The sequence below is a fragment of the Silurus aristotelis genome, assembly GCF_946808225.1.
Source record: "Silurus aristotelis genome assembly, chromosome: 9".
In the NCBI taxonomy this organism is placed as follows: domain Eukaryota; kingdom Metazoa; phylum Chordata; class Actinopteri; order Siluriformes; family Siluridae; genus Silurus; species Silurus aristotelis.
In genome coordinates this window covers 21318503-21345129 of record NC_139582.1, presented here as the reverse complement: position 1 = coordinate 21345129, position 26627 = coordinate 21318503, and the positions used below count along the sequence as shown (strand labels likewise).

General features: G+C 38.0%; 3 protein-coding genes and 1 long non-coding RNA gene across 11 annotated transcripts; 3 read left to right on the top strand and 1 right to left on the bottom strand.

The window, feature by feature from the left end:
* The first annotated feature begins 371 nt into the window (after positions 1-371).
* LOC310731126 (protein max) lies at positions 372-9867 on the top strand. 8 transcript variants are annotated; one of them, XM_083550533.1, is made up of 5 exons: positions 378-540; positions 831-857; positions 2797-2904; positions 6507-6651; positions 8646-9867. In XM_083550533.1, the coding sequence occupies exons 1-5, from the start codon at positions 505-507 to the stop codon at positions 8828-8830; spliced, it is 501 nt and encodes a 166-aa protein (XP_083406659.1). In that variant the 5' UTR covers positions 378-504; the 3' UTR covers positions 8831-9867. The 8 variants fall into 8 exon arrangements, with proteins under 8 accessions (XP_083406663.1, XP_083406665.1, XP_083406659.1 ...); XM_083550535.1 differs by having other exon boundaries at positions 382-540; positions 6522-6651; XM_083550534.1 differs by having other exon boundaries at positions 382-540; positions 6507-6645.
* LOC310731143 lies at positions 9571-12997 on the bottom strand. The gene is made up of 2 exons (XR_014535071.1): positions 10579-12997; positions 9571-10494 (listed from the first exon to the last, which is right to left on the bottom strand). It is a non-coding gene; the product is annotated as an uncharacterized lncRNA (long non-coding RNA).
* Positions 12998-13200: 203 nt separating this feature from the next.
* LOC310731124 (ras-related protein Rab-15-like) lies at positions 13201-18614 on the top strand (the record flags this gene model as incomplete). The annotated part of the gene is made up of 7 exons (XM_083550530.1): positions 13201-13450; positions 16511-16571; positions 16722-16782; positions 16923-17000; positions 17068-17157; positions 17752-17817; positions 17948-18614. The coding sequence occupies 7 exons, from the start codon at positions 13201-13203 to the stop codon at positions 18080-18082; spliced, it is 741 nt and encodes a 246-aa protein (XP_083406656.1). The 3' UTR covers positions 18083-18614.
* A 126-nt stretch (positions 18615-18740) lies between these two features.
* gpx2 (glutathione peroxidase 2) lies at positions 18741-21027 on the top strand. The gene is made up of 2 exons (XM_083550546.1): positions 18741-19598; positions 20173-21027. Exons 1-2 carry the CDS (start codon positions 19377-19379, stop codon positions 20524-20526), a joined length of 576 nt encoding a protein of 191 aa, XP_083406672.1. The 5' UTR covers positions 18741-19376; the 3' UTR covers positions 20527-21027.
* Positions 21028-26627: the final 5600 nt, after the last annotated feature.

Genomic DNA, 26627 nt, shown 5'->3' with positions numbered 1-26627 from the left:
TGGCTCGAAAGTTTGGAGTAACATTTCAAAACAGAGTTTGTACTAATAAATTACATTAAAAAAAATGTTGTACTATTTTATTATTGTATAATTCATTTAAAGCAGTAAATATAACATTCATGACAAATTATTCACAATTTTTGTTGAGTTTACAGTAAAGTACATATACAATTCCCCTTGAAAAAGGAACCTTTTTTTGTTTTTTGATTTTTTGTTACTCGCGAGGGGTCATAAAAACATAACCCCCGCGAGTATCGAGGTTGCACTGTACTTGGTATCGGATGGAAGATAAAAGAAATCGTATCGCCCATGCCTAGGCCCAGCTAGTGAGCCTCGCTTCCTTTAAGAACCTTCATGTCCGGCATGCCTCGCGCCACCGCGCATGCGCGCACTTCGCGTCAGTCACGTGTACACGTCTGCTCGAGTGGCTGTAGTCTCGCCGTGGAGCTGTGCTGTGTGCAGTCTGCTCGGAATCGGGAGTGGGGTTTCAGTCCGGATCAGAGAATGAGTGATAACGATGACATCGAAGTTGACAGTGATGTATGTCACACTGCTCCTCTCTTGATTCGAGCTCGGGCGTGTGTTTGTGGAAGTGTTGTGAATGTGTAATGGATCGGACGCGTGCTTCAGTGCTTTATTTCCCAGTAGCTAGCTAGCCTACAGAGAGCTTACTGAGTTAGCCAAAAAGCTAGCGCTGCTTGTTTGTTTTTTTAGTGATTTCCTCATCCACTTCGAGTGTGTGACCGATCATGTGAAATGATTTAGATTCAGATTCGTGTGTCTTCGTTTCCAGTTAATTCGGTTTTCTTTCGGTTTGTTTTTTTTTCCAGGAAGAGTCGTCGAGATTTCTCCCAGTGGTATGTAGCTGCTTTGCTAACTCATGAGCTCTTGTTGTTGTTGCTGCTGCTGCTGATGTCGTCTTCATGTGGCCTTCGGGTCCATTATCATCTTGATCTTCATTAACCTCAAGCATTACTTTGGAAAAACATGTCCACTTCACACATTTCTTACTTATGCATGGTCATATGACTGCTTGATTGACCAATGAGCCAACTGCTAAACAACAATTTTATTATAAAGATCTTAATACAGGAAAAACAAATGCACAGGCATGTCTGATAAATCCAGATCAGATGCTCTTGTATAGTACATAAGCTGTTTACATACAGTATCCTGTGTCAGACCTGCTATATTTCTCTTTATATTGTACCTCTGACAACAAGATAAGCGTTTCAAAGCGTTTTATCAACTTAGTGTTATATACACCAATACAACAGTATAGAAAAGAATTGGGGAGTACTTTTTTTTTATAAAAAGTTTTATTTTTATTGATTCAACTTGTATATCTTCTACTTATGGTTCATCCAATCAAATCCTTTCTAGTATATCTATGTCCCGCCCCCTTTCCCAAGGGTGGGTCTTGCAAACATGGTAGTAAACTTGTAACTCTTCTGTTTGAGGATAAAACTCATCCATTTAACTTTTTAGAGGAGTGTGAAGGAAGTTTTCCGTTACACGATTTACAATTTTCAGTGTTTCGCTATGGGGATAGAGTGATTTCAGGAACTTTTATACATCTGTATACGTTGTTGGAATGCGAGAGCAAGGAGTGTCATTTTATCTGCCGTTCAGGTGGTCACCATAGGTGCTGTTAACACTGTTATTCGTTGAACCTCAGCTCAGACGTGTGCAGTTATCATTTCAAAAAGCGCAAGGTCTCAGAAAACCTTATTAAACCTCATTAGATGTGGGTGAAGTTGTTCACAGTCGAAAAAAGCTCTTCCTAAACACCTTGCTGTTTCATCTTTATTTATGTAGCTAAATTACCATTAAGTGTAATTATATTGTTTCGAGGGGGTGTAACGTGTTTTCGAGCGCTGTTATTTGTTGTGTAAATCAGTCAAGCGCTCTTATACAATGTCAGTTCCTGATTCTGAGGGAAATAAAACATTGGTAATCGAACTGCTGACAAACCTAACACGAGTTTATCACAGTGTCATGGGCAGCTATCGTTTTCTTTGGCGCTTGTCTTCTATCCAAAACAAAACAAAAAAAACCTACAACACACAGTAGACACTTTTCACACTAAGTAAATGTAAGATAGATAGGCTACAGAACGTTCTAATCTTAATGATTAACAATCGGCGAGTTTTCATCCAACCACCTCTCTCGCACTGGACAACTTACGTTTCCCATCCCTTTAGCTGAGAGGGTTTGAACTGACAGGAAGTTTAAATAACCGCACAAATGAAACAGCTTGTTCAGATGTGGTAAGCAAAAAAAAAAAAAAAAAGCAACGCATGGGCCAGAAGCTTGAGTCAGATAGGCTTATGTCAATCAAGAACAGGAATTTAAGCCTACAGTCGATATGACCGAAAAATTCAATTCTATTCAGTTTAATTCTATTCAGTTTGATTTAGCATGATTGTGAGTTTGTAGAAAAATGGAAAGCGTACAAAGTTTTCATCTGCTGCTTTGCATCTGGTGCTTGTTTTTTTTTTCTTTCAGCGTAACTGTTACTGTCTCCTGTCATCAGAATTGAATGTTATTTTAAAACGTTTTGTGCCATAAAGACATTTTTAAAGGCGTGAAAATAGAATATTGCATTTGGTGAGAAACCGTATCACTCCATAACCTCAGCAGTAAACCTCTTGATGACTTTTACTCATAAATTAAAAAAAAGATCAAATCATAGTGCTTGGGCGCTTTTCCTTGTTAGCAGAATTATAGTACGCTATTGTAATGATACCTATTTCGTGTCTGCGTAAGAACCCGGCCTGTTTTATTTCACTGCAGGCAGACAAGCGAGCACACCACAACGCACTGGAGCGCAAACGGAGGGACCACATCAAAGACAGCTTTCACAGTTTACGTGACTCTGTGCCTTCTTTACAAGGAGAGAAGGTTGGAGGACATTTTTTTAATTCTGACTTTTAATTGTGTTAAATATTTGGTGCATATAAATATAAGGTGTTTGTTTTTCTTTACCACTGTAAAATGGTGGTCTGGGACGATACAGATAAGATCTATTTATTTTAATGATACATAAAATGTTTTGGAAAACATGGATATTTTGAAATCAATACTCGACACTCCAATTAAACCAAATCTGTTCAGAATCGAACAGAATGGCACTTTATATGGCTTCTTGGTACATTATCCCCGTTCCTCTCTCTCTTTTTTTTGTTTGTTTCTTTCTCTATTTTTTTTTGTTGCCAAAATCCTTTCAAATTCATCAAATTCTCCTGCCCATAAACTTCAGTTTGATTCCAGTTCAAAACCATTGAACTCGTGTAATTCGATTACAGAAATCAATTACCGTATTTTTCGGACTATAAGCCGCTACTTTTTGTACCCCCCCCCGGCTTAAACAACGAAGCGGCTAATTTATGGATTTTTCCCGGTTTCACAAACTTCAAGCCAAAAAACTGAACCCCATAACATTAGACCAATGAAATTTCCGAACGGAAACAAAAAAACGCACCTCACCTGTGTTCTGAGCTGCACGGCATCGGGAGAAAAAACGTTTTTTTTTTTTTTTTTTTTTTTCGCTCGACGATGCCAAAGGATAAACTCCTGCGAGAAATAGTTGTGAAAGGAAGGAGGAAGACAGTGAACAATAAGTTTCTTGGTCGGCTACTGTTTAGATACAAGCCGTTGTAACGCGTTGAGTCTGGGTCATGGGATAGCACGCCAACACAGAAATCATATAAGCACAGACAGGTTTCCAAAACTCGTGCTTTTTTATTTTTCTTGGCAACAGCGTTACAGTTTAGTCAAAGAAACTTAGAAATGAGCATCAGAAAATAATGACATATTCCTCGTCATGAACACACGCAGTAATACTGGAAAAATGCAGTGGCTATTCCCATAATAATAATAATGCTCTTAAAGGAAGCGCAACATATTTCACCCGTTACACCGTGTGTAACGTGTCTTTCGTTAATGCCTGTGGAAAGTACATTAGTGTAGACAGGTATATTATAGTTATACTTATAGACAGGTGCGGCTTATTTATGTTAAAAAAATATATATATTTGTAAAATTCAGTGGGTGCGGCTTATATATGGGTGCGCTTTATAGTCCGGAAATTACGGTAATCAATGCTTCGTTTAGACCATTTAACTAAACACTAAAAGCACCGTGTTTCCCACGGACCATTATTACTGACGCACCACCCGCTAAACTCCGGCGCACTCTGGACAGGGAACACAGAAGACGCTGGAGAATGAAAAACTGAGGCACGGGGAGAAAACAGCGAGGGGCAGAGGAGAAGATTCCGACCAAAGAAAACGCCAGAAAGTTTGTAAAGTTTGGGATTATTACAAACTAAATCATAAAGAAAACACGGTGCAGTGCGTTTACCGTTTTTAAATAGATTTTAATATTTGTGTTTATATACAGTGTGGTCATGTAGAGCAGGTAGTAGAGCAGTTTTTAGTGATAAATACACTGATTTGATTTCCTCTGTCCTTTATAGCAGTGGTCCCTGACCCCCGGGCCGCGGACCAGCACCGATCCGTGGGTCTATTGGTACCGGGCCGCACAGAAAGAATACATAACTTACATTATTTCCGTTTTATTAATCATCTGATTCTGAGCGATGTTTCATTTTGGAAAATTTGCGGATTCTCTCCACCACATCTGTCTATGACTCACTCTTGATGCATGTCATGATGCCTCGGTCACATGTCCTACCAACATCCGCTACCTTTTTAAAGGGGCTCCGGCCGCTAACACATAATACATTACCGCTAAATTCAAACCCCCAAACTAGCAAAATGAACAAAAATGAGTTTTTGTGCCGGTCGTATCATTTTATTTTGTTGCATTTATCCACCACACCGGTCCGTGAAAATATTGTCTGACATTAAACTTTAACAAAGTATTGTCCGTGGCGCAAAAAAGGTTGGGGACCACTGCTTTATATGAATCTTGGGTTGCGGTTGAAGAAAAGCAGTGTTCTACCAAACATACAGTACCTTATGGAATTGGTCTCATAGACTATAATACATTTTCAAAGTTTATTTTTTTCCATTACAGATGTCAGTGCAAGTTTGTACAATGAAATTCGTAAGTGAGGCTCCAGGCGAACTACAGCAATATTAAATATTAAACATTAAACAGAAAACAAAACAAAAGAAGAAAAAGGAGAGCGAAGTAATAGAGGCAAGATAAAGTGTGTGTGTGTGTGTGTGTGTGTGTGTGTGTGTGTGTGTGTGTGTGTGTGTGTGATATGATTATTTACTTATATAACATGTAAGCATGAGGTTTTCTTGGGGGGGATGGAAGTCTGAGGATAACAAAGAGAATAAATGTTTGGTGTGCAGAAAATATGCTACGTAGTGTGTAAGGTGTAATAGTACTGAGTGCAGTGGTAACACACACAGTATTGACACATGGTTCGAGGTAATTTGGTTGATCGTGGATGTTTTTTTGTGAGAAAGTGCCCGCATCCAACCAGACACGTGAAGAATGAGAGATTGTCGTCACATGAGGCGTAATCTGCACTTGTCAGACATTCCTGCAGTTCTTTTAATGTTGCTGTAGGTCTCTTCTCGGTCTCCCAGCTACATTGTGTGTCTTGTCCGTTTTGATCTTCTTTCTTCGCTGATGATTGGCTTTATGTTGTTCATTCCACGCACAATATAATTCTTTTCAGCCCCTCTGCTGATCGATATCCTTTCAACAATAGAGACTATACTTGCTTTGTAGTCTGTGTGTGGACAATGGCTTCAGCAGTGAAGTGAAACCAAGATGATGTGAGGAAGATCTTACAGAAACAGCTAATTTAATTGAGAACATCGAGACACAGTCACATCACCGATTATAAAAGGGTGTGCGAACTTATGCATTCAGATTATAGGAACTTTTTTTTCATTGAATTGAAATCAGACCCATTTTTCGAGAACAATGTTCACATTAAACCTGTAGGGGTGTGTAGACTTTTTCTTTCCATTTCAATAACCTCCTTCAATGAATCTCCATTCAAGTAGCGTTATTGTGATTCATAAACGTCCCTGAGGTACCAAGGTGCTATATAAAGTGACATCAGGTTCCCTCTAAGTCAGGTTTTGTTCAAGTTGTTGGATGTCTACATGGTGCGGTAAACTTGATATGAGTCTGATTTTCTTCCTTTTCACTGATGAATACGGGATTTTAGAAAAGTGCAGTTTTTGGAATTTTTGGGAGAAATTCTTCCCAGTTTGACCAGTTTCCCAGACCGCCACACATTTTCAATACAAAAACATGTATACTGTTAAATTTGTATTCAAAGTCATTTGTTAATTGCTTTAAAGTTTGTGATTGAGTATAGTTTTACAGTAAGTTAAGCATTTAGTAACTGCTCTATTTTGAAAAGTTTGCTCTTCATGTTTTAAACTGTTTGATGCAAGTTAACAGCATGAACTTTCTAACTTTTAAAGAATAATTTTAGGATTATTATTATTGTGTTGATAAATGAATGCCATGATCGAACCTCCCATCATGATTCAGATGTGTGACAGCACTTTGTCAAACAGGCTTCCCGAGCTCAGATTTTAGACAAAGCCACAGAGTATATCCAGTACATGCGCCGCAAGAACCACACGCACCAACAGGACATCGATGACCTGAAGAAACAGAATGCTTTGCTGGAGCAGCAGGGTAAGTGTGAGTTTTGTTTTTTTTATATATATATATATATTTATAGTAAAGCATGCTTTGAAATTAATAACCAATGCCAGAGGAAGCATTTACTAGTGGCCGGTAATTCTTATTTAAACCTAATGGGCTGCTATTATCTACAGCATTGCCAAACTCAAGGGTTTAAGCATTTTCATTTACTATTTTGACCCTTTGCTACAATGGCACTGGAGACACCTGAAGACTTTTCCGCTTTCTCAACTAAAGCATCCAGCTGCAAAATTCATTTATTTGTTCCTGATGTGACATCCGACCTGTGATTTTACAAATGTGTCTGGTAAACCAGCAAAGACAACAGATTTAGTTTCAGCCCTGCTTATCGAACTGAACTTAGCCAATCATGAGCATCTGCGAGTTCATGCATGCGGAAAAGGACAGCCAGCGCTTTACTCGAAGTCTGCCCTGAGCCATAACATGAACAAAATTGCTATTGCTTCAGGTGTCTCAGAGCAATCATATACAGGTGCATCTCAATAAATAGAATATCATTAAAAAGTTGACTTATTTTAGTAATTTAATGTAATAGACTCATCACACACAGACTGGTTTATTTCTTTTAATTTGAGGATCTCAGAAAATTAGAATATTGTGCGAAAGTTCAATATTGGAGACTCGTGGTGTCACACTCTAATCCAAACACCTGCAAAAGTTTCCTGAGCCTTAAAATGGTGTCTCAGTCTGGTTTAGGCTACACAATCATGGGGGAAGACTGCTAACTTGACAGTTGTCCAGAAGACGATCATTGATGATGATCAAGAATGGACTGCAGCTGGAGTCAGTGCTTCAAGAGCCTCCACACACAGACGTATCCATGGGCTACAACTAACGCATTCCTTGTGTCAAGCCACTCCTGAACCAGGGACAACGACAGACGTGTCTTATCTGGGTAAAGGACAAACAGGACTGGATTGTTGCTCAGTGGGCCAAAGTCATATTTTCAGATAAAGGAAAATATAGCATTTCATTTGGAAATCAAGGTCCCAGAGTCTGGAAAAAGAGAGAAGAGGCACAGAATTCAATTTGCTTGAGGTCCAGTGTGAAGTTTGCACAGTCAGTGGTGGTTTGAGGAGTCATCCCATCTGCTGGTGTTGGTCCACTGTGTTTTATTAAGTCCAAGGTCAGCACAGTCGTCTACCAGGAAGTTTTAGAGCACTTCATGCTTCCCTCTGCTGACCAGCTTAATGGAGATGCTGATTTCATTTTCCAGCAGGATTTGGCACCTGCCCACACTGCCAAAAGCAGCAAAAGTTTGTTATATGACCATGGTGTTGGTGTATTTGACTGGCCAGCAAACTTACCAGATTTGAACCCTAAAAAGAGAATCTATGGAGTATTGTCCAGAGGAAAATGAGAAACAAGAGACCATAAAATAAAGATGAGCTGAAGGCCACTGTCAAAGAAACCTAAGCTTCCATACCACCTCAGCAGTGCCACAGACTGATCACCTCCATCCCTCACCGAATTGAGGCAGTAATTAAAGTAAAAGGAGTCCCTACCAAGTATTGAGTACATAAACAGTAAATAAACATACTTTCCAGTAGGCCAACAATTCACTAAAAATGTTTTTTATTGGTCTTATGAAGTATTAAAAAAATTTTTTCTAGGTTTTTGTTAATTATGAGCCCAAAGCATCCAAATTAAAAGAAACACTTGAAATATATCAGTCTGTGTGTGATCAATTTATTTAATATACGATTTTTCCTTTTTGTATTGAAATTTCTAAACTAAATCAACTTTTTATTGAGATGCACCTGTAAAAGTCTTCACCCTCCCTATTTGGTAACTTTAATATGAAAAGGGAGAGCTAGCTATTTGGTACAAATGAGCACATGATCAGAAATAGACGTTTTGTACAAGGTTTATTTGTTCAAGTAGTGTTGCTGAGTGCTACAGTGAAAATGCCGAATGCTTCATTATTTTTATTTTGTGTGCATTTGTGTTTTTTTGTGTGCCTATGCCAGTCCGTGCTCTAGAGAAGGCCAAGGGCAACACACAGCTGCAGGCCAGCTACTCATCAGACAGCAGCTTGTACACCAACCCTAAAGGCAGTGCTGTGTCTGCCTTCGATGGTGGTTCCGATTCCAGCTCCGAGTCCGAGCCTGAGGAGCCTCCCACCAGGAAGAAGCTGCGTGTGGAGTCCAGCTAGACGCATCCATCCTGCCCGTCAGACTCTCTCCTCCATCCTTGCCCCCCCCTTTTCTGTCTCACCCCTCCCGCAACCTGTTCGTTCCTCTCTTTTCTCCTGTGTGTTCAGAAACCTGGGGAGTGTCTTGAGAAAGGCCTGAAAGGTCTCAGCCTTTCTTCTCTTAACACTGATGCCACTTTGTGCGTGGATCAAGCAAAGCTTCATTTTCCTCCAAGGCGTGGCAGCTTGGCAGTTTTTTAAGACTGCGAATATTTTTCAGCCTCTTCAAGTAGTCATGCAGCAGGCAATGTAAAGCAACAAAACCATTGTTTTCCCAAATGAGCTCTGAGATAGAAACAGGAAAAACAAAAAAAACAAATAGGCATTTAATAATAAATAATTTACATTTGTAATATTTCTAATTTTCCATGAGAGATACAATGGTGCTTTTTAGAAGAACACAAGAGTATGTTGTTTGTGGTATGGAAGACTGGTGTTCTCCCCCTTTTTTTTTTTTTTTTTTGGCAAATATCTGTTGCTGAATTTGTTTATTTAATGGAATGTTGAGGCTTTATTTTGTTTATGTGATGTTTTTGCCTGAGATTATAAGTGGAAGTAGCTGGCCTCGACTTTTCCATCTCCTGACTTCACAGTTTTGGAACTTGGATTTTTAATCTGCTTCGCCAAAAGTGGACAACTTTTTTAAATACAGGTAAACTTCTTTCCAGAAGTTGAATGTGACCATGTAATTCAAAAAGCAGTTTTCTTTTTTTTTTTTTTTTTTGATTACATGCAAGTTTGTCCATTTCGGTATGTAGTATGTGGCACTGTATACTCTTAAATGTAATTATCTTGATGGAATAAGCCCCTCCCTCTGTGAAACTTGCCTGCATAGGGATTGTTTTGGTTTCAGTTGAAAAAAGTGTGTATGAAATATTGTGCTTTTTATTCCATTCCATGGAAATTACAGGTATGTTGTACATACTGCCAACAGTTGTCTTGCAAGTTGAGGCATACCTTTACTATGAGACTCCAAATAAAACTATTTTATCTTCGAACCTTATCGGGTCTGCTTGTGATGGTGGGGTGAGAGTTCAAAGTGTTTTTTTTCCAGAAGAGATTTTAAGCATTTACCTTTCAGTGCTGGGTAACGCATGACTGCTTGACATGTAGCTGGTTTCAGAACTATCAAGCTTTGAACAAAGCGCACAAATTCCCACCTGAGCTTGACTTTCGCACGACATTAAGGCATCGGCATCCCCTTTCCAAACATCAACTGTAAAACCCGCTAATATTAATGGCAGCCACACACTAATGTGAAATTGCAAAATCCATTGCACTTTTTTGGAATCTCATTGTGTGGTTGAAATGTTCTATTCGAAGCGTTGGCCTCCAGTGGTAAATTGTTAATACAATGACTTGTTGATTGTATATCATTTTATGTAATGTATATTTGCTAAACTGCATTGTGTGTTTTGATTTTTTTTATGTTTAACACTTACACATTTTTTTACATGTTGAGTTGAAGAACAGCACTAATTTGGGGTGTTTCAGGTGACTGCATTGATCAGCTTCATTTACCCTCCTTTTTTATTTCTCAGTGTTAAAACCAAGTGATAGAATTGTTATGTTATGAACATTGATCTGGGGCAAAAATCTATTTAGTTTTAGACAAATATGTTTGTCTAAAACTAAATAGACAAATATATTTACATCTTTTTAAATGTGTAAATATATTTGTCTATTTAGTTTTAGACAAATATATTTACACATTTAAAAAGATGTAAAAAGTTCTGATTGGATGCTGGCATGGCACTACTATGTTCACATGGGCACAGTGCCAGGTCAATATTCCAACAACCAAATAGAATGTTGTATCCTGTGGCTTATAAATGATGTTAATGAAAGACTGAGGATGATTCGAGAAATGTTATAGTTTCTAACTGTATAACTCTAAGGCAGGCTAATAAATTGGATTTACTGTATTGTATTTTGAATTTATAGCGATATGGCCGTGCCTGGTGCACTTATTCCCACCCCACATTTTTATTGATCGATAAGGAAAAGCAGGAGGACAATGTGCTTTAGCAATACATTACATAAAGGGTGGTCATTTTGTTTACTCTGCTTTGACACAATGAACTGGCCAGGATCTCACAGGGTCCGTCATGAGGAATCAACAGTTTTAGTTGTTGAAACCACTAATGGGTTCTTTGATTTATAAACTATTGTTGTTGCTAATGCAACTGTTAAGTAACTTTGTATTTATGCAGTAATTGATCATAAATCCAGAACGAGCAAAAGCATTTTTGCTATGGATATTTTTATAACCCACTTCAGCACACTTGCAGCATTTTCTCCTGTCAGGTGGACTGCGTGGAATGATGGTTGACCAGAAGACTATAGGTATTTAAATCAGCAAAAAACAGCAAAGCCAACGCTTTACAAGTAGCCTAGAAGTACACTAAATTGTAAACTATTCCAGTGGGTTTGGCCAAGGATCTTTTTTTTTCCTTTTCTTCAGGCATCTCGCCATCATCTACTTTGCGTTTGCCAAACCCTGATTCATCTACCAGAGCCATCTCTCCAAAGAGTCTTCACAGTTCCAGATTCCAGTGATGATGCCTCTCAAACTAACATGTGGTGTAGCATAGTGATTTTAAGACTGTTTGCAGCTGCTTGGCCATGAAAACCTATTTTATAAAGATCTTAGCAAAAAGGTTTTGGGATAAGGATAGGAATGTTTCAGAGCTCTGTAGACTTTGTCTACTGAAGCTGAGTTGAATGTGGCACCTAAATGCCTCAGTTTCACAATGATAGCACAGTTTATGGGACAGATTTAACAGGACAGAAATTTGCCAACTCATTTGAGGCAAAAAGCTGGCACTAAACAATGTCATGTTTAAAATCGCTGTGCTTTTCAGGACATATGGCACATTCTACTGCCAGTGTTTGTCTATGGAGACTGCATAACAGTGTGCTTGATTTTATGCCACTTTTGGGGAGCGGGTGTGGATGAATTCCTATCACTCAATGCATTTTTAGAAATGAAACTGTTGTAATAGCATACAGACTAGTCAACAACTTCATCTGTATTTTTGCTTTGTACACTATAGTTGGGGGTTCTTTTTTGGCCTTGGAATTTAGTTGAGGCTAAAATTTATTTTCAGAAATTCAGGGGGTTTTTTGTTTGTTTTTTTTAAGCCTTTTACCTTTTGGTTTTCAGTAATTTAAAGTTAATGTACTTGGGCTTAGCAATCTGAACAGGTTGTGAATTTTTAAAAATGTGGACAACAAGAGGCAAAAACATTGCTTTCACAATGTGAGAAGTGAGTGCATAACCGACCTTAACTGAAGTTCTTATACAAAGTGTGAGCAAACCTACACCACACAAATTAAGAACCTTCTCGGACCTTTCAAGAACATGAATGAATGTTTCACTCTGGTGACACTCATTTACAGTTACAAAGAGACGCTCTAGAATGCTCAGTATTGTAAGAAAAAATTCTCATGGTAAAAGAGGATAGTGGTATATTGAACTCAAGATTAGTACGCTTTTATGAGAACAACGGTTAGAACGAAATTAGAAATGTTAAAAAATGCAGGGACGATTTTGCACCGGCCAGATCAATTAATACATTTCTACCTACCATGCATTTCGAACTATCCTGAAAACGTTTGTTGCTAGCTTTCCTGGCTCGTAATGGCACTAGCTGCTGTTGAGCATGAAATAATGCCGGAGGAACATATAAATGAACACCTGTGGCAGCAAATTTGGTACAAAATATTATATACTAGTTTCAGTTTGGAAAGCTAATAAAATGTTGAAAATGTAACTACCAGCATGCAAATTCTGGAGTGTTTTGACGGTTGATGAATCTAAGATTTCTTTATTGTGGGATTATGATGCTTGGATGCAGAATAATTAGTTGTTTCATTCGTGCAGGCCATTTTTCTCTATGGGGTCATATAAACTGCTCAGTTAACCACATTTATATTTATCTAAAGACGATCCTCAGAAACCGCACAAACTTACTAGAGGGGGAAAAAAAAACTAACCTTGTCCTAATCTATATATAAATATAGATAGATAGATATATCAGTAATGCATATTGAAGACTACAGATGTTTACTCAGGTTAGTTATCTTTTCCAAAAAGGTCTTGGTTTACAAGGCTATGTGTCCAGGCTGATATTTTTATCTGGATTTAGCAAAAGCACGACATGAGTTTGGCCCTGAACAATTCATGAATTAAAGCTTTAAGGTGTGAAATTGAGAAACGTTTGAACAGAAGGTCCTTGTATCTGCTTTAAGGTTGATATGAGAACACTGGTGGAGAAAGGAGAGGCTCTTTTCCTTCCTCTCGGCTATGTTCAGAGGAGTTTGACTTGATGGTGATGAGTGAGACTTCGCCTAATTACAGGAAATATGAAAGAATACAGCACTTGAACACACGCACACACATTCACGTCGACGAGCAGTTTGGAAGGCGTTCTGTTAGGAACTTGCTCCACGCCATGGCGAAGCAATACGACGTCCTGTTCAGGCTTCTCCTTTTAGGAGACTCGGGTGTGGGGAAAACATGTTTACTGTGTCGCCTTACGGACAATGAGTTTCTCTCGCCGCATATTTCCACTATTGGTAAGTGTTGGATGATTAGTACACGAGATCAGTTGTGTTGAACTTTATTTTTAATATTTCCTGACATTTTAGGTATAAACCTGGATGAAATTGAGGGAAAGAATTACTGTTTGTAGACTGTTACACATTTAAACGCGCTGTTCGGGTTAAATAGATGCGGTTTGGATGAAAACTTCATTCATTCTGCTCTCCAGTGGCCCCTGCTGGCTGCGTTGAGGAAAAGCAAGTTGAAATTTCAAGTATGAAATGGATGCTGGTGATTCATAAAGGAAATCAAGCTGTTTGTAAAGTAGGGTTTGGCTTGTTTTCACTTATTTTCTTGTCGATTCTATGCCAAATGACCTGCATCATTTGAAGACCTGTATAGTTGATATTGATACCAATTCTTATATAAATGTTTTCCCCAGGAGATTTTATAGTCTGTATAGTTTCTGACAGCCAGCATTGTTAATATTTAATATTCTGCAACACCCTGGCCTTATGTTACATGTGTCAATTATCATTAATCAAAAATGTTTTCAGCCAAACAAACTATTTTCAATCTCTTGTATAATGTTTCCCTTCAACCTGTTTTTTTTTTTTCTTTCTTTGACTTTTTACTCTATAAAAAAATCTCCCAGTAGGTGCAGATGATGCATTGATTCCAAAATATGTGAATGGGTGAAAAAGCTAACTTGTTTGAATGAACAGAATCAAAATGCAAGACTGAAAAGATCCAATTCATTTTAAATTAAACTTTTGCATAAAAAAACACAGGAAGAATTGATATTTTAATACAGTAATAAATCCTCTCGATACAACACCAGTATTTACAGTATCGATAAATGGGATAATTGTGATTTTTGTCGTTGTTGTAAGGACAATAACACAATAATAGGAGACCGGTGTAGTGTTTAAACTTTTCATGACCGGTTTCATTCATAGCTACAAAGTATAACCCCCTTTTGTTTTGGCAGCTGATAGTTGCTCAGATTAAGATGGATTTTTATTTCTGCAGTTTGTTTAATCTGCTCAGTTTGTTCCAGATTTTGAATCATCACCATGTTAATCAGATTTTCAACTGATATGAAGATCTGGAGAATGGTGAAATGTTTACCTGGGAGAGAGAGAGAGAGAGAGAGAGAGAGAGAGAGAGAGAGAACAATATAGCCAGGGTTAAAATTTTAATGAGGTTCCTGTTACAGAAATTCGACCCACTTCAAGACATATACAACATATGACAAAACGTATGTAGACGCCTAAACATGACATCCATAAACGTCAGTTTGGACTTGTCTCATTCCAAAAATGAGGAAAAAAAATGCGGTTATAAAAGCATCCATATCTTTTTGGCGAATGCTTTCCACTTTATTTTGGAACATGCCTGTGGGGATTTGTTCATTCAGTCACAAGCTTATTAGCGAGGTCAGGCACTAATGTTGGGCAAGGAGGCCTGGAGCTTTCTAGTTCATCCCAATGGCGTTTAATGGAGGCTGGGGATCAGGGTTTAAATTCTTCCATGTCAGCCATTATGCAAGATGAAGCTTTGTGGAAGTTGCTTTGTGCAACTGGTCCTTTAGTTCTAGTAAATAGTTTAGAGGAATGCCTGTAAATGCAGTGATAGTCCACATTCTTTCGGCATATTAGTGTCAATATTGGTTTGCATGTCTCTTTTTTCTCGCTTCTTTCCAATAGAGGACCAATTAGCACCTCTGGTTATCCTGAAGTGTGCATTTTAGCGCATAGTCACATTCTGTCACTGCTTTATCAGGACATCATTGGAGGTAAGCTACTTGGATAGTAAAAGAAAAAAGCTTTAAAACTACCCATGTCTAGACTTATGCTCATAGATCAAGATAACCAGTCTACTTGATGAGCTGGAAAAGCAGAGACGGGTCTGAAATTCTTAACAAAGGTCAATGTTCCTGATAGAGGAATATCAAAAGTTTTAAAAGTTTAGAGTTTTAAATGTTTAGTTGTATTGTTGTAGTTGTATTGTTGTAGTTGTACTGACAATTTGTAATAATTGTGATTATAATTAAGTCTTTTCTTTGCTTCCTCCACATAAATAAAATATATTCTTCTTAGCTGTGTTTTATTGTTCCAACCCTGTCATGCACTTTATATTTTTATACCACACCATACCGCACACGGACACTTTACACCACACCATGCCGCACACGGACACTTTACACCACACCATGCCGCACACGGACACTTTACACCACACCATGCCGCACACGGACACTTTACACCACACCATACCGCACACAGACACTTTATGGACACTTTACACCACACCATACCGCACACGGACACTTTACACCACACCATACCGCACACAGACACTTTATGGACACTTTACACCACACCATACCGCACACGGACACGGACACTTTACACCACACCATACCGCACACAGACACTTTATGGACACTTTACACCACACCATACCGCACACAGACACTTTATGGACACTTTACACCACACCATACTGCACACAGACACTTTATGGACAATCAAAAACCACCTTAAATTGTTTACTATTGTTTACTGTTTTACTGCTTACTAGGTTCCCTGGTGGTCTAGTGGTTAGGATGCGGCGCTCTCACCGCTGCGGCCCGGGGTCGATCCCCGGTCAGGGAACCAACCCCAGCCATTAGGGTTGCACAAGCCTTAGTGCTGGTTCCAAGCCTGGATAAATGGGGAGGGTTGCGTTAAGAAGGGCATCCAGCGTAAAAACATGTGCCAAATCAAACATGCGGATGGTCCGCTGTGGCGACCCCTAATGGGAGAAGCCAAAAGAAAGTTTTACTGTTTTACTGCTTACTGCCATATTTTTGTATATACATCTTTTTCTCTCATATACATCTTTATATATTCTTATATTTTATATAGTTTTATAGTTTATTTATCTGCCTTCTTTTTCTTTGTTTTATTTTTTTCTCCCCATTCTATTCCCTTCGAAAAAGCATTTCGAAAAAGCATTTCACTACATGTCGTACCCTGTATGTATGTGTATGTAACAAATAAAATTTTATTTGATTTGATGTATATGTATCCATTATTTTTTTTCTTCAGGAGTGGATTTCAAAATGAAAACAATAGAAGTCAATGGTCTTAAAGTAAGAATACAGATATGGTGGGTGAGAAGATAGATGTCACACATCTAGTCTATGATCATACAAGCCAAAGAACATGCTAATACATTTTAGATTATACAAAGTCTCAATTTAGCTAATGAAGTCATTGAAAATTAGCTTTGCTAATGTACAGTATTTGTCTTTTACAGGGACACAGCTGGACAGGAGAGATACCAAACTATTACAAAGCAGTATTACAGACGAGCACAGGTATAGATCATGTGTAAGCCTCTGACTCTGAATATTTATATTATAATAACAATAACAAAAACTAGATTAGACTAAAACAATAGATTTCTGTGTCTTCAAAGATTAAAAAATTTGGTTCATAGTGTTTCTGTTTCTTCCAGGGTATTTTCCTTGTATATGACATTACTAGCTACGTCTCCTTCCAACATATAATGAAGTGGATTAGTGATGTTGATGAGGTAAGGAGGCTTTCACTTTTGAAATCTGACAGTCAATGCCATCTTCACAGTTTTGTTTGTTTTGTAGTACGCACCACATATAGTGCAAAAGTTTCTTGTTGGGAACAAACGTGATGAGGAGCTTCAAAGGCAAGTGACCACAGAGCAGGGGAACAAGGTACCTGTTGCATTTTTCTCTCCAAAATATATGACCAAGAACAAGTTGGCTGGCAATATAGCAGGTTTCCTTCAAGTCAATATAAAGTTATATTGACAGTTCCTGGGTTCCTTGATTCGATCCTGAACTTAGGCTACTGTCAGTGCAGAGTTTTGAATGTGTCAGTGTGGATTTCTTTAAGGCCAGTCTATTTATATTTAACTAATACATGTCAGTAAATGGCTGTGCCAATTTGACCCCAGATGTTAACATGTGTATGGACTTTCCATTACACTGGGAAAGGCTCCTGATCCATGCCTATAAAGTGGGTTCCTTAAAATGAATGAATAATAGTAATATTAAACTATTACAATTTGCAAGCTCTGTGGAAAAAGTGCTTTTGCATTGTGGAATTGATTTACCAATGTTTTCTCTTCAACATAAACATGCAGCAGTTGCATAGTTAATTTAGTTAATAAAGTACAATTTATGACTCGATTTGTTGGTTGGATTCGAATCTTGTGAACACTGGTAAAAGAAGGCAAGTGAATTTTTGCTGAATGATGGCGTTCTGTTTGACTTGTAATCTTTAACACACTGGTTTGTTTCAATAAGCTTGCTCAATCTTATGGTATGGATTTCCTGGAGACGAGCGCATTCACCAACTACAACATCAGTGAGGTGAATAACTTGGTTGTTTTGATGTCTAATCTTGTAAAATGTTTGTTGGAACAGACACGTGTCATTATTTTTATGGTTCCAGCGTAATTGGATCCACTTGGGGGTTAGTGTTACTCTTTGTGCTTCTTAGGCGTTCACTCGGATGACTGAGCTGGTCTTGGAGGCCAGCAGGAAGGAGCCGGATAGTGACCTGCCATCCAGCAACGATGAGCTCAAAGATACTGAACCAGACCAGGAGCAGCAATATTCAACCTGCTCATGTTAGGGGAGTGTTAAAAACATAATTCTCAGCATTTTATATTAGTAGGGTACATCCATTTATGCAACACACAATAATATGTCTTATTAATACAGCTGTATAAAATATGCTTTGTTTCAGTGCTTGAGATTGGATTCGATGCTAGAATGAAAGAGCTAGGAAAATGCACTTCTGGTTCTGTGTCCCTAGGGGGCATTGTCTACAAGTCATTTATATGTTTGTCAGAACAAACAATTGTTGCGTAAATCTTTTGTCAAATAGCTGTTCAGCTTGTGACATAAACATGTGAAAAGCTCTGAGGTAAACCAAGGACTTGATCGCTATTCCGCTACATTGAAAATAGTCTTGGCAGAAGAACAGGTTTAAACCCACTCATACTAACCAGAGAATTGATACTGATTGTGTGCTGTGTTGCTTATTTCTTAAACAGAGCAAGAAAGAGATATCCTTGGTTTTTGTCTTAAAATGATTAAATATCTAATGTAAGAACTTGATTCCAATATTATTGTTTATTGCAAAAATAAAATATATAAAAACATCCTTTCTGTCAGCTCTGTTTGTCTGCTAAAGATCCGTAAATTGTGATTAGAAGCTAGGTATTAAATACTCTTTAAAAAAAAAAAAAAAAAAAGGTTACCTCAGTTCATCCTGACTTTTCATATATTTTAGGAAGCTTAGCTCTTTGGCAGATTAGAAGTGCTGCTATATTACAGATTCCATGTAACAGAATCAGAATTTGGGCCGAGTTCCACTGAAGGGAATTAGATTGAGCATTTATCCATTTTTAATGACATGAGCGCGTTGTCGATGACTTGCTGAATGTTTAATAGCTCAGAAGTAAATTCTAGTCTCTAAAGTCACTGAGCGTTTATTCAATCTGCTACACAAACCTGTATAACTTTCTTTTTCACTTTGGGAAACAGATGGAGATTGCTCCAACTGTCAACGTACCAACTAATAACGCCTGTCTAGAGTGTGTTGTTCATTGCTTGTTAAAATTCCTTGCATGTTTTATACCATCTTTTCCTGTCATTTATGGAAAATGCCTTGCAAGCCAGGTAACTTATTTTCTTTGACAAGAATGTCTGAGGGTGAATAAAAATAGTTAGGTTTATAGAATAAAACCTGAGATGGCCTAACTCTGTCTTTTCACCAGCTAGATGCATTATGTATCACTTGCATATCAACTTCCCTGAAAGTCATTTGACACTCAAGCTTTAGACCTGAAGCCAGGCAACCGGGATGACTTGCATACCAGTTAGCAAGGAGACGCACATCAAGAGGACACCAAACACGGACCATGGCCTTCATAGCCAAGACGTTTTATGACCTGCGTGCTACCAAGTTGGAAGGGGACCCTGTCGATTTTAACATCTACAGAGGCCGAGTGGTACTCATCGAGAATGTAGCATCACTATGAGGCACCACCACCCGGGACTACAGCCAGCTCAACCAGCTCCAGAGCAGGTACCCGCACCGGCTGGTGGTCCTGGCCTTCCCCTGTAATCAGTTTGGCTACCAGGTTAGTGCCACAAACAATTCACTGTGTATTCAGAATTGTTTTTTATATGTTGGATTAGTGTTTTAAGATGAAAAATTGCATTGTATTTGGCTTTAAAAATTTGATTTACACTAAAGAGTATTCTTTTACCTTGAAAATGAGCATCAAACTAAAGTTTTTGCCCAATTTCCATTTGCACTAATTAAGCAAGTAAACCTGTTTGATGGTGTAATCAGATTACTGTAATTGGGCATGAAAACCAAAAGTTTTAAGAATGAAAGAAGTTAAAGCCCTACTATTAATGCCAGTAAAAGACTATTTAAAGGCATTTTTACATAAACTACATAAAACATTGTTGTCATTTGTGTTTTAAAACTTTAATGTGTATCTTAATGATAATTCAGGTATATAATTGAACCCTGAAGACGGCTATACCTATAAACATTACCCTAAAAGCTTTTAACCTCTTAGCCTTTAGCGCCACATGCACTTTCTCAAGTGAAAGACAGACTACAGCTTTATCATTGGACACCGAACACAAGCATCATAGAATCGTGGTAGACTTATAAGGTGTGATAATGTTATCTTTCCTCAGGAAAACTGCAGAAATGGTGAGATCCTGGCCTCCCTGAAGCATGTACGACCAGGTGGAGGGTTTGAGCCGTCGTTCACCATTTTTGAGAAGTGCGACGTGAACGGGTCTAACACGCATCCCGTCTTTGCATACCTCAAAGACAAACTTCCATACCCTGATGATGACCCTGTCTCTCTTATTCAGGACCCCAAGTTCTTAGTGTGGAGTCCCATTAGCAGAACTGATATTTCTTGGAACTTTGAGAAGTTCCTGATTGGCCCAGAGGGCGAGCCCTTCAAGAGATACAGCAAAAACTTTGAGACGATTAACATAGAACCTGACATTCAAAGGCTATTGAGGCTTACCAAAAACTAATCGAAGTGCTTCAGCCTGCATTTAATTTTCTCACAGGTACCACTGTGCACTCTCTACCTTTTTATTTTACTTAATGAAGTTGATGCTCTAAATGAACATAAGGAGTATTAACCGAGGTGGCGTAAATATAAAAAAAAAGAAATGTAGAGGATGTACAGTGATGAACCGAAAGAAAAGCTTTAATAAAATAAAATAAACTTTTAATGTGTTTTCAAACATTACATACTCATACCTGAATTTAATTATGAAGGTATACTAGAATGCTGTATATTAGGAATAATGTACTAAGATTATGTACCACACAGTCTAACTCCTAGATGTTTTGGCATATTTATTCATCAACAAGTGGTACGTTCCATGTAGCAAAATTACTAAGTTGTGTATTGGCTCATTCTGACCATTAGGTGGTAGTATTGTTGAACATTTCAAATGGGGAACTTCAATAACCTCTATTCTTTACTTAATCTTCACTAATAAAAAAATAGCTTGAGTTGACTATCATTTGATGTTAATCCCTTTCTCCCTGGTGGCATCACTGACCAAACATAGTAAGTTATGTACTTTTAGTACACTGTCATTTACACACGGGAAAAAATATTGGAGTAAATTATATACAAGAAAGTCACACACACACACACACACACACACACACACACACACACACACACACACACACACACACTTCTTCGATTAAACAAAGCTTATTTGAATCTGTAAACAGTACCAGGAATAAATAATTTTATTAATACATTTTACTCAAGTTAAGCACATAAACTGCAAGCCTGGAAAAAATAAAACATTTATCTAAACATGATTATCTACATTATCTACAAGTAAATCCAGTCACATCACCTAAGATGATTATTAAACTAGTGTTCCAGTGAACACCATGCACCTGACAGAAAAACACAAGAAAACTTGAATATTTTATAAAACATTTACATTTATGGCATTTTGGCAGACGTCCTTGTCCAGAGCAACCTATAACTGAGAGGTGGAGGGTTATGGGCCTTGCTCAAGGGCACAGCAGTAGCAGCTTGTTGGTGCTAGGATAAGATATAGATATGGACTCCCAACTTATTTACAAACAATAATACAAACAGTTTGGGGCTAAAAATTACAGGTTTGGTTTTGTCATATTTACTGAACCACTGAATTTTTCTTTCAGCACAGTAATACACACCCACGTAATTAATAATTACTATCCTTTTGTTTTCTAGTGTATACCATGTGATAACAGCATTTTCATATCTTTAGATGATTACCTGCTTTTTTAAAATTCATTTACAATATTAATATCACAAAAAATGCATAACTCCTATTTCTTGTTGGTTGCTGAAATGTTAGGGGTGCACTCACTTTTGTGAGATACTGTATATCATTTTATATAGAAGGTTTTTTTGGTTTATTTATAGTTTATAGATTCTTAATCTAGGGAAATATTCCTAATTCTCATGGGACAATACTATAGAAATAAAACTTAGATATAGTTTAGAGTAGTCAATGTGCAGCTTGTGTAGCAGTACAGATTTACTGTCCTCTAAAAATTTTATTTTATTTTATTTTATTTTTATTTATCCTTTATTTAACCAGGAGAAGCTCATTGAGATTAAAAATCTCTTTTGCAAGGGAGACCTGGCCAAGATAGGCAGCTGAATTACATCACATCATTACATATGTACAAAGACACACAAAAACATGAAAATAAAGACAAATAAATTAATAGAAACAGTTTGAAAGCCAATTATGCACTTACAATGAAATCTCAATTAAAAACATTGACATGTGAGGGAGTCCAACTCAAAAGATCTTATTCTTAACTTAAAAACACTCAAGGGAATCAATTTACTAAGTTTTAAGTTGTTCTGCAGCAAATTCCATGTAAAGGGAGCAGAATAAACAAAGGCCTTTTTACCCAGCTCAGTACTGACATGTGGGACAGAAAGCAAGACAACAGCCTAGGAACGGAGAGAGTAATGACCAGCACTTTTTTTCATAAGAAGTGAACATAAATAGGATGGAAGCACACCAAGAATAGCCTTATATATAAATGTGTACCAATGACAAAGCCTCCGTGTGGCCAGAGCAGACCACCCTACACAAGAGTACAGCTCACAGTGGTGGCTGCGAGCTTTACAATTAGTGATAAATCTCAGCGATGCATGATAGGCTGCGTCAATCATTTGAAGGCAATGAGCAGATGAATGCATATATAATATATCACCATAGTCCAGCATAGATAAAAAAGTGGATGCCACTAACCGTTTTTTGACATTAAAAGAAAAACACAGCTTATTTCGAAAGTAAAAACCCAATTTTAGCCTCAGCTTTCTCACTAGACAGTGAACATGAGGCTTAAATGATAGGCAATCATCAATAACAATACCAAGATACTTATAAGTTGTAACAGTCTGTATTTCACGTCCGTCAAGAGTAATCACTGAGGGAACATTCAGTGGTCTATTCCGAGGGCCCGTGAAGATCATACATTTGGTTTTTTTCTGCATTGATTCTTCTTCTGCATTGAAAAATAACTCAAAATAAAAAAAATAAATTAATTAATTAATGGCTGCATGCCATTATTGTCTAAATAACTGGCAACAATAGTGAGTACATCCTAAGTGAACATGTAAAAACTGTCAGTATTTAGTGTGAGCACCATTGTTATGTAGCACTGTCTTAATCCTCCTGGGCATGGAATTCACCAGAGCTGCACAGGTTGTTGCTGGGATCCTCTTCCACTCCTCCATATTAAAATCACAGAGCTGCTAGATATTAGACACATGACGCTTCTCCACCTTACAGTTGAGGATCCCCCACAGGTGCTCAATAGGGTTCAGTTCTGGAGACATTCTTGGCCACTCCATCGCATTCACCTTCAGCTTCCTCAGCAAGGCAGTTGTCATCTTGGTGTTTGGAGTCGTTATTATGTTGGAAAACTGCTGTTCGGCCCAGTTTCTAAAGGGAGGGTTGTTCTGCTTTAGAATGTCACAGTACATGTTGGAATTCATGTTTCCCTCAATGAACCGCAGATCCCCAGTACCAGCAGCACTCATGCAGCCCCAAACCATGATGCTACCACCACCAAGCTTGACTGTAAGAAAAATACAATTTTCTTGGCACTCCTCACCAGGGCATCACAACACATGCTGGACATCATCTGAGCTGAAAAAGTTTTGTAACTTAGTCTCCTCAGACGACAGCTTTTGGAATGACGTCCATGCAAAAAGACTTGTTGCAGTGTGCGACGTATGGTCTTAGCACTGACAAGCAGATCTTTCGCAACCTCTAAAGCGATGCTGGCAGTAATATTTTTTTGAAGCAGCTCAACTTCTTCGATCAACCCTTGCGAGACCTGTTTCTTGTAGAACCCATATTGGTAAACCTCTGTATGACCCTGGCCACTGTACTCTACATTAGTTTCAGGGTGTTACCGATTTTCTTTAGCCTCTATGTTCGTAAAGAGCAACAACTCTAATTCTCAAATCCTCAGAGAGTCTTTTGCCAAGAGGAGTCATGTTGAACATCCAGTGGTCAGTATGAGAGAATTGTACTCAAATCACCAAATTCTAACTGCTAATACAAGAATTTGTATGGTCCTGTCAAGCAGACAAAAACATGATGAATGAGACATGCGGCTTTGCATGGTTACACGACATACAGCTGTTGCCAGCTATTTAGTATTCTGTATGTTGAGGTATTTTTAGAGGACAGCACATAGCACACTGCACATTGACTACTCTAAAATATATGCCAGTTTAATTTCTATCAGTGGCGGGCCGTGCATTTGGTACCTGTGCCTTCGGTGAGGATCTACCCAACTTAATCCACCTTTTAATACCACCACTATTACGTCGCAATTATATAAACAAGCAATACTATACAAAAACACAATATAACAACGCTTGGCATTACAGAAAGAGACATTTCGCATATGGAGGGTGAATACCATTTTTACTAAAGCCAGCTCCGAACCTCTACACTACAACTGCAACAGAATCAGTATTTGTCTTATGACAAATTTTTTTTTTAATCAAATACAACCTACTCACCAGAGATGCATACAGAATGCATACTCATATAGTTTGCACCGCTCCTCAGATACTGTAAGCCAGTGGTACAACTCGTAGGCACTGGGCTGGAAGTGGTGGACAACCCTTTCCTGGGCTGAGACAAGCTGGCTAGTTTCAGGGTTGGCTCTCCTCATGATGTCTAGCTTTTCTGGAAAAGTCCGTCTTTAAAATGGATTTTTCAAGAATGTCTGAGACTAAATCAACTTCTCTTCGTCCGTCAGCCAAAAGTCTAACTCAGATGTATTAATGTGTGCAGAGCGCTACATACGTGTTTTGCTAGTCGAACTTGGCTGTATCAGTTTCCCTGTGAGCCAAATTTAAAATATGTTTGTTTAAAGAAACATTAATTGCTAGTAAAGTCTAATGTACAACGGCCAGAACTGCTGAGTGTGAAGGCCCTGGGCAGATTAGATTGACATGGCAGCACATAGAGGCTGCAATCTGATTGGACAAAAAAAATCTAACATCCACATGCACTTACTGGAAGCAGTGCAGCCAAAAGAAACACTACGAAGTTAAGAGAATAGACTGTTGGAAATAAAGTAATACAATTTCATGAAACAAATATTAGAATTTTGTAAATGTAGGTCAGTGCTTTCGATAGTGTTTAGGCCAGCAGAGAAGCCTTGCTGGCCCTGACGGCCCACCACTGATTTCTATAGTATTGTCCCTTGAGAACATGTACTAAAATGATTACTGAAACGTGAGGGGTGTACTCACTTTTGTGAGCCAATAATGCACAAGAAATACTGATTCATCTGCATGATTATTCCAGTGTTGGTTGTTAAGTTATGTTGCAAAACCTGATCAACTTGATCAAAAGGATCAACCCCTATTACAATGAGAAAGATGCAGTTAGCAACGGGATAAATGGGAAAATTATGACAGGCCTCAAGTTCATATCTGCTCTGTGCACCTCTCTGACAGTAAAACGAAACATTAAAATGACTCATTTTAGCGTTTAAATCAGTACTGGTTGTTTTCTGATCTTTTAAAAATATATATTTTACTTATAAACATATTAAACATTGAACACAGAACAGGGTAAATACTGACAGTACTGATACACAACAACAACGACTTCAACAGCACAGAAAAAATCTGTTGTTCAGATTGAACAAAAGGTTGTAAGAGGAAAATCCTGTAACCTTCTAGGAATATTGTAGTAAATAATTTCTGACGATTGTTTAGGGAATAGGCTTCTAAATATGAAACAATTGGGTCTAAACAAGATGTGATTTGCTGTCATGTAAGTTTTCTAATGCTAATGTTCTGATAAAAGGTTAAACCAGTGTAGGGAGGATATTGCCAATGAGTAATTTGATCTTCTGCACTATTGTGACTGGTGTGAGTACAAATGGTTGGAGCTGTCAGGATATTTTAAATGAATGTAGCTCACAGCAGAATTATGATGTGGATGGGGATTCCAGTGAATTTAGAGTATTCTGTGTAGTTGAAAATCACTAATCTGATTTAAGGTTGTATGACTGATTTCGAGGAACTGCTTTGTATGTTTATTTTTCTATCATTTCAGTTAGTCAGATTAAACATCCTATTTATTAATCAAACAAGAGTATATGGACTTAGGAACATCCACACAAAGAGCAAACAACAAATGAACAATGGTTAATATAATTTAGACAGACAAACTGGCATGCTTGGTAACTATAGCTATAATAAACTCAATTAATCATTTTGTACAACTATGGAACGCAGAGAAGCGTCTCAAAATGATCTCAAGCTACATGATGGGCTACAACAGCAGAAGACCATGTCAGTCTTCACAGGCAAAAACATTAAGGCTTTGGTGGATACAGGTTCACCAAAACTGGAAAGCTGAAGATAGAGATAAAAAAATCATGTGCCACCATACCTTATTCACTTCACTGTTTGACGTGTGCATATTGAGATGCCTTTGCTGCTCACCGCTGCTTAAATAATTTCATGAACAATAAGAAGTTTGGTAAATACAGCATTAAATAAACAATGAAAAGAAAAATATAGGCGTTTTCTACTCATCATTTCTAC

Bases quoted from the DNA above. Each gene is read 5' to 3' on its own strand.
- LOC310731126 (XM_083550533.1), top strand. From the start codon at position 505: ATGAGTGATAACGATGACATCGAAGTTGACAGTGAT. The intron at 541-830 runs GTATGTCACACT...TTTTTTTTCCAG, and splicing joins ACATCGAAGTTGACAGTGAT to GAAGAGTCGTCGAGATTTCT. The intron at 858-2,796 runs GTATGTAGCTGC...ATTTCACTGCAG, and splicing joins CGTCGAGATTTCTCCCAGTG to GCAGACAAGCGAGCACACCA.